Raw genomic sequence first — 7,973 nt, forward strand, 5'->3', positions numbered from 1 at the left:
TTTTCATGCAAAAGAGCAACAGGCCAAGCACATCTCAAGCACCTAGGGAATCCCTGCTCGGGTCTGGTGGCCCAGCTGAGGCCGCTGCTGATTCTAGCCACCACTCTGGGGGACTTTTAACCACAGAGAAATGCTCACATCCACTGATCTCACTTTGAGAGCCAACTCCAATGAGTTTTAGCCCAACTCAGCAAGGGTGTTTGGTTCCTGACTTCTCGCGGCCACCTTTCTTTTGTATTCTGGCCGCCCCTCCCCCTCCAAGCATCCCACACAAGGGTTCGGAGGTTTGTAGCCTATAAATAGTGTGAAATCACAGAGCCTTGGAATTTTAGCTAGAAGGAAGCAGAAGCGTTCCACTTGCCCAATCCTTCTCTCTCTTGATGAAGAAACAGGTGTAGCGAGATTAGATGACCTGCCCAAGTCACGCAGCAGGCTCCTGCCCCAAGTCTGCACCCCACACCTTAGAGAGGCAGTGACAGGCAGGTCTGACTTCACACGGTTCCCTCGGGGAGGTGGCCCTGCGGATGACCCGCTGGATGGAAACTGTTCCCCAAACCGGGGTCGGGCCGCTAGCAAGCCAGTCCCCAGCTCAGCTCCCCGCTCGGCCGCGCCCCCGCCGACCCGCACAGCCCGTACAGCCCGCACTCCCCGCCCCTCCCGGGCGCCGACCTGTCACCCAGCCGCCCCCACGTGCACCGGGATGGCAGGATCAAAGTCTAGGGAGGCAGGGCCGGCGCGACAGAACCGCAGCCCGGAATCCGCAGCGCGGGAACCGCTCGCTGCGCCCCAGGGCTCGGCGCCGCCGCCCTGCCGCCTGCCCTCCGCTGCACGCGGCCCGCGCCCACCCTCCCCCGCACCGCCCGCCGCTGCACCCGGCCGCGGCCCCCCGGCCCACGCCCGGCTCCCCAGAGCACAAGCCCCGCCCGCAGCTCCCGCGGCCTCGCCAGCCAATAGAGGGCGTGGAGGGGCGGGACGGCTCGGCTGTCGTGAGGCCGCCCCAGCCAATGAGGGAGCGAGCCGGGCCGGGGGGCGGGGCACCGGGGCCTTGTCACGCTCGGGTCCGTGTGAAAACGGGGGTTCCGAGTGCAAAGCAAAGTTTTTTTGTAAACCGTCTGCAAAGGCGGGGGGGTTAAGACGGCGGCCGCCGCCGGGTCGAGCTCATTCGCCGCGGACGCCGTCTCCCGAGCGCCTCGGACCGATGCTCAGCCGCCCCTCGGCACGCAGTCGCCCTCCCGCGCCCGCGCCCTCCGCCTCGCTGGTCCCGGTCCCGCCGAGCGCCGGCGCTTGAGTCGCTGCGCGGCCGGCGGTTTCCCCACAGCGCCGCTCCCGCCCGCTTCTGCGCCGCGCCTCAGGCCGCCGCCGCCGCCGCCATGGGCTGCTGGGGCCGCAACCGCGGCCGGCTGCTGTGCATGCTGCTGCTGACCTTCATGTTCATGGTGCTGGAGGTGGTGGTGAGCCGGGTGACCGCGTCGCTCGCCATGCTGTCCGACTCCTTCCACATGCTGTCGGACGTGCTGGCGCTCGTGGTGGCGCTGGTGGCCGAGCGCTTCGCCCGCAGGACCCACGCCACGCAGAAGAACACGTTCGGCTGGATCCGCGCCGAGGTGATGGGCGCGCTGGTGAACGCCATCTTCCTGACGGGACTGTGCTTCGCCATCCTGCTGGAGGCCGTCGAGCGCTTCATCGAGCCGCACGAGATGCAGCAGCCGCTCGTGGTGCTGGGCGTCGGCGTGGCGGGGCTGCTGGTCAACGTGCTGGGGCTCTGCCTGTTTCACCACCACAGCGGCGAGGGCCAGGGCGCGGGCCACGGCCACTCGCACGGCCACGGCCGCCTCGCCAAGGGCGCGCGCAAGGCGGGCCGCGCAGGGGGCGAGGCGAGCGCGCCGCCGGGACGGGCGCCGGACCAGGAGGAGACCAACACGCTGGTGGCCAACACTAGCAATTCCAACGGGCTCAAGGCGGACCCGGCAGGTGAGCGAGCGCCGCCGGGGTCGGGGACTGGCGCCCCCTGGCGCCCGAGCTGGGTGCCACGCCCCGCGCCCGGGTGCGCGGCGGTGGTTCCGTGCCCACTGAACAAGTTTGATAATGATGGGTGGAGGGTGTGTGGGCCCTGGTGAAAGGCGGCCTTTGTGAGCCGCGGCGTGTGCTTCCCCGAACTGACCACCTAATCCGGGAAAATCACAGGTTAGGGACCTGCCAGGGCACGTTGCACGTTCGGCGCTTAGGGTTTGGCGGAATGGTGTTAGACCTGATGGGGATGTAGTTCCCTCGTGGTTTTGATGAACATTCTTCATCTCGAGTCCATGTGCTGCTGGTGGGAATTTGAAAGGTGAGAGTGTTGGAAAGAAACGAGAAAGAACCAAGCCAGCATCGCCCCAAGCTGGATGATAACATTTTGGTTGCCGCTTTTCATGCCGTTTCAAGTTTCAATCCCTCTGAGAGGCAAGGTAACTTCTCCAGTGCGCGGTGGAGTCCCGGTGGTGCATGGGAAAGGTTTTCTCTCCTTCCGAACAAAGTGAAACTACTCAGGTGTGCTGTAGGACTTGAACTTTTGTTTTGTTTTTCCGAGTGAGGGTTTCTCTGTGTAGCAGCTCTGGCTGTCCTGGAACTCTCTTTGTAGACCAGGCTGGCTTGGAGCTCACAAGAGATCCTCCTGCCTCTGCCTCCCAAGTGTTGGGATTAAAGCTGTGAGCCACCACCCAGCCCTGAGTCAATCTTTTAGATAATTTAGTGATTATTGAGTTCCAGCCTTATTGGTAGCTACAGGTTGTGTTTTTTGTTTGCTCGGGTTTTTTTTCTGAGACATGATTTCTCTGTGTAACAGCTCTGGCTGTCCTGGAACTCCCTGTGTAGACCAGGCTGGCCTCGAACTCAGTGAGATCCTCCTGCCTCTGCCTCCCAAGTGTTAGGATTAAAGCTGTGAGCCGCCGCTGCCTGGCAGTATCCCCAGGTTGTTGATTTGTCAGTTTGTAAACCCCCTCTACCAAGACACTATATAGAACATAAATGATAAATGCTAAAGTCTAAAGCCACCTTTATTAAGCAGTCTGCCTAGTGCCTCTGGCTGCCCAGAGGTCCCCATCAGATCGATTGTGTTATAGGACTTATCCTCAGCTGTACTGAACTGAAAGCCCTAAATTTTGTTTCTCTTTTCTATGTGTCAGAAAAGTGAAGTACAATGTTTCCAGGACACCAAGGAGTAGTCAGGGGCAGGGGCGAGGATGGGAAGGAAATGAAGAAACAATACCCTAATGACACAGTCTGGTCCTCCCCTATGGTTGTGGCCTGGCAGTACCCAGAGGTCCCCTCATTATGCATTGTTCCCAGCATACTTTTATTGTGCTTTTTGAGAAAAAGTTTCAACTTCTTCACTCCTAGGCAAGATGTTTATCTGAACAGTTTAAATGTGTTTAATTAAAAGTGTATTGTTTGTTGTAGAGCCAGAAAAACCCAGAAGCGAGGATCCGGTGGATGTACAAGTAAATGGGAACCTTATCCCGGAGCCTGAAGACTCTCTGGAGTCGGAAGACAACAAAGCAGCGCAACTGAACATGCGAGGGGTGTTTCTGCACGTCCTCGGTGACGCCTTGGGCTCCGTGATCGTCGTCGTGAACGCGTCGCTCTTTTACTTCCTGTGGAAGGGTTGTTCTGAAAACAGCTTCTGTATCAACCCATGCTTCCGTGACCCCTGCAAGTCGTCCATGGAGATGATCAACGGCACGCAGGCCCCCATCCTAGAGGCCGGCCCATGCTGGGTGCTCTACTTAGACCCAACTCTGTGCGTTATCATGGTTTGTATACTTCTTTACACAACTTACCCGCTGCTCAAGGAATCTGCTCTCATCCTTCTACAAACTGTTCCCAAGCAAATTGATATCCGGCACCTGGTGAAGGAGCTGCGAGCCGTGGACGGCGTGGAGGAAGTCCACGAGTTACACGTCTGGCAGCTGGCTGGGAGCAGAATCATCGCCACCGCTCACATAAAGTGTGAGGACCCAGCTTCGTACATGCAGGTGGCCAAGACCATTAAAGACGTTTTTCATAACCACGGAATTCACGCTACCACCATCCAACCTGAGTTTGCTAGCGTAGGGTCTAAAGTAGTCCCGTGTGAACTTGCCTGCAGAACTCAGTGCGCTCTGAAGCAATGCTGTGGGACCCGGCCACAAACCCAGTCTGTAAAGGATGCAGAAAAGGCCCCAACAGTTAGCATTTCCTGTTTAGAACTCAGTGAAAACCTAGAGAAGAAGCCCAGGAGGACTAAAGCTGAAGGCAGCCTTCCTGCTGTGGTGATAGAGATTAAAAACGTGCCAAAAAAGCAGCCCGAATCATCTTTGTGAGTCTTGAAAAGGATGTGATATTTGACTTTGCTTTTTAAACTGCAAGAGAAAATAGACTCCATTGAAATACTAAGTTTGCCAAGTAGTGTAATTGAAGTCCTTGTCTGGTCGCAGAGTTTAATTCTATTTTTGTAAGAACATAATGGAACTGCGTAGTAGAATGAATGTTCTCCATAACAGCCTAGTGACTACTAGTGCGCAGTGCAGCGATGCTGTAGCACATTTGAAAGCCAGTTTGACACTATGTTACATTGTTGTTTAAAGTAAGTATAAACCATATATGACATAATGACATTTGATTCCCAGATTTCCCATGCTAAGAATTAGGGGGATAAATAAAATTGTTACTGGAATTTCTCTGCTTTTCTTTCCCCCATTGTTATACATTGTTAGGATTGTGATGGCGAGACCTTTCAGGCCATCCAGCTTGTCTCCGCTGATGTTTAGGGGTAGCTACTTGCCCTTTGAGATCATAAACATAGCATAATGGCAGCGTGTTTTCTGAGTGACTCATTATTATTAGCAGGAAATAAGAGTACTTACTATTTTGTATTCTCTACTGCTGAGTGATAATCGAGTAAACAGATAATTCACAAAATGAATTAGAGTTTACACATAGTGGAGCAAGCGAGCAGGGGAGGAAGAAAACCAGGTAGGCTATTGTATGTTAATATGGAGATTACATATTAATCAGGTGGTTTTAGTCTTACCAAAGCCGCCCCACACGTGTGTGCCAGCATGGCTTTCTTTCAGAGACCGACTGGTATTAGCAGTGTTTGCCTAAAAGTTTCAAAGTGCATGAATATTTTTGAGACTGAAGACTTGGTCTTTGTCAACTGCAGCTGTTAATCGCAAATTGTGTCTTAAAAACCTTTCCTAGTGACCGGTTAGACGCATTTGGCCTCTTTCAGGCACAGCAAGCGCAGTCTGCTTCTGCCAAGAGCCATGACTTGAAAGGAAGAAATCGGACGGTTCCTGCAGTTTGGACATTGTAGAAAGCAGGTTACTAAGAAAGCCTCCGGTCTCTGAGCCGCCTGTCTGGACATGCTCGGTTTTCCACCGGCGTTGCTGTAAGACGCTGTCCTTTGCACCAGGAAGTCACTCATGGCTGCACTTCGCCACAGAGTCCAAATCCACGCACACATCTGAAGATACTTAAGTTATATTTTCCTTGATAGAGAAAGGTTCATGCTTTGTGAAGAGAATGTAGATTTTTTTTGTCTTCGAGAGAGTGACTATTAATATTAGTTGTGATAGCTCTATTTTTCTAGGGACAGAGTACTCTGACTACTTCAATAACTTTTATAGCTGACTACTTTTGGGAAAGTTAAACTTTTGGGATTTGAAATAATGAATTCATTGCTTAATAATCTGAAAATGGAAGTGTTAGTGTATGACAGTTACTTTTGAAGGGATGGTCTTTCCCTGAGTGTAAAGAGCCTGTTGCTGGCAACGGGCCTGCTTATAACAGCTGCATTTTCTGCTGAGAAATTTCATTTTAGGAACGTAGTTTGTAAGTTCACATTTACCGCTCTGGGCCAATCAGCAGCCCGCATAATGCTTCATTAGTATGTGATCCAACCCCTTGACAGGTGGTTACTTTGAATTTTGCAAAAATTTTGCTTTTTTCTTTTCTTTTAAACATGAACTGGAGCGATCTATGGGTGAGGACGAGAGAATTGGAGGTAGTTGTCTGGAGCACACCCTGACTGGCACCGCACAGGTTTGAGCAGTGTCCGCTGTGACGCACCAAGGGAACTGGTGAAAGTGTGTGACATCCAGCCAGTGTCCTTCAGAAACACTCTGGGTGGGTTCGTGTCGAAGGTGCCCCAAGAGTTGGAACAAGAGCTATGCTGATGTGTTTTTCAGAAGTGCTTTTAGGTTAAGTGGCTTCTGTGTAAAAAGTACCACAGGCTCTTTTTTTTTTTTTTCTTGAAAAGTGTTTATCATAGCAAAACATGGGCACCCACTCACCTCGGAGTTTTAGAGAATTATTTATTTCTTTACAGTGCACTTTCTAACCCATTTTTAGCTATATTAGCATTATCTTTAAGAAAAAAGACATGTTTTTATATTTAAGTGTTATGGGACTTGAGTGTCTTTTCCAAATAGCTTCTTTTCGCTGCTCTCCTGGTCCTGTGTTTGGGCAAGGCCAGGGTGGACCTGTCCGTCATCTGGAGCTGAGTGAGAAGGTGCTGCATGCTCCCCAATTGCACTCAACCAGGAATCCTTCCAAGCCACGTGCGCCTTGGAAGAACGGATTTCATTTTCCACGGTCAGCTTTTAACTTGTAGGAGTAATTCTTTTCTGGGTGGTATCTACGTTGTAGAAGTACACGCTAGAACATGAAAAACAGTCCTCAGACATTTTACTGTATTTTCACATTCAAAAGAGAAGCAAGATGCCGAATGGCTTTAACCTAAGATGTGTAATTTGAACAGGAAGGGTTTGGAAAGTCACAGGAAGCTCTGTGTGTGTGTGTGTGTTGTCAGCATTCTGTTTTGAGTTTCGGAAAGCTCTGAGGGAAAGGACGAAACTTAATGTGGAGTATTTGGTATGTAAACTGGTTTTGAATGTTTTTGCTGTTTTACAAGCAGATACCATTTGAACAATAAATGTCATTAAGCTGCTGTCTTAAGGTAGTCATACACAGATATGGAGTGTGATTCTACAATAGAAAATATTTTAATACTGCGTTTCAGTTAAGAAATAAAACAGTGTTAAGAGGTCTTGGGGAGGTGGAAGGCTTTTGTTGTCTCTGTGATGGGAACTATCCTATGCTTCACGGACTGGGAAATGCGACTGTAGTCTCACTATTTTGATACAGCACTGCATATATACATGTGTGTATGTGTATATGGTCATGCTATTTTGTCTTACTAACAAGCTCTGGAATATTTAGCAGTCATTTTCACTGGCACAAGAGCCTTTTGTATATTAATCAATTTAAACTTTTAAACCAAAAATATTAAGGTTCAGTGTCTGGCAAAAAGATGCTGAGGCGAATGTGACATAGAATTAATATGTGGTTATATAAAAAGACACAGATCGCCGTGATAGGGGTCTGCCTTGAAACAGCACAATGGAGTGTCAGTGTGTCTGATTCTTTGGTGTTCTCATGTTGGGTGTGTCTGCTGCCACCTGTCCTCTGGGCCAACAGTGCGGTCGATGTGGCTCTCAGCGTGTTGAGCGCCAGTACAGACAGAACAAGTGCAGGACATTTTCCCTAATTTCTGTGTGTTATGACTGTGTTATTTCCAAAGCTGTTCCTACCTCACCACGAGGCTTTATGGATTGTTCTGTATTATAAATGTTCTATATGAGACAAGACTACTGTGTTTCTTCTCATTTATTAAAAGTTAAGTAGAAAAAATAAACAAATTTTAATATCTACTTTGTTTTATGCTGTGGTGGGTAAAGGAGAAATGGGCTATAGCACAGATTTTACCAGCACACAGTTAGCCTGCTGCTCTAGGTAATTTCCAGTCTTTAGTTTTAAAGTTACAAATGAGAATACTTTATTTGACACCTAAAACTCGTGCAAAAGGCACCTCGGTGAGTTCACTTCAGGGCAGTACAGATGATTGGAGGGAAAGCTTCAAGAACTTGTGTCTGGGAGGCAATGGTTTACAA

The 7,973-nt window shown here is 50.4% G+C and overlaps 1 protein-coding gene across 2 annotated transcripts; it reads left to right on the forward strand.

Annotated features, from left to right (window-relative positions):
* Positions 1 to 1,076: 1,076 nt before the first annotated feature.
* Positions 1,077 to 7,733, forward strand: Slc30a1 (solute carrier family 30 member 1). 2 transcript variants are annotated; one of them, XR_005972623.1, is made up of 3 exons: positions 1,077 to 1,971; positions 3,439 to 4,603; positions 5,252 to 7,733. XR_005972623.1 is itself a non-coding variant. In XM_041635377.1 (2 exons), exons 1-2 carry the CDS (start codon positions 1,371 to 1,373, stop codon positions 4,338 to 4,340), a joined length of 1,503 nt encoding a protein of 500 aa, XP_041491311.1. In that variant the 5' UTR covers positions 1,077 to 1,370; the 3' UTR covers positions 4,341 to 7,733. The 2 variants fall into 2 exon arrangements, 1 of the variants encoding a protein (XP_041491311.1); XM_041635377.1 differs by having other exon boundaries at positions 3,439 to 7,733.
* The last annotated feature ends 240 nt before the right edge of the window (positions 7,734 to 7,973 follow it).

Source organism: Microtus oregoni, unplaced genomic scaffold, assembly GCF_018167655.1.
Source record: "Microtus oregoni isolate MIOR12 unplaced genomic scaffold, Mior012 000047F_ref0000412, whole genome shotgun sequence".
NCBI classification, from domain to species: domain Eukaryota; kingdom Metazoa; phylum Chordata; class Mammalia; order Rodentia; family Cricetidae; genus Microtus; species Microtus oregoni.

Excerpts from the sequence above, each read along its gene's own strand:
- Slc30a1 (XM_041635377.1), top strand. The coding sequence starts at position 1,371 with ATGGGCTGCTGGGGCCGCAACCGCGGCCGGCTGCTGTGCATGCTGCTG. Across the intron at positions 1,972-3,438 it reads GCTCAAGGCGGACCCGGCAG|AGCCAGAAAAACCCAGAAGC; the intron begins GTGAGCGAGCGC and ends TGTTTGTTGTAG.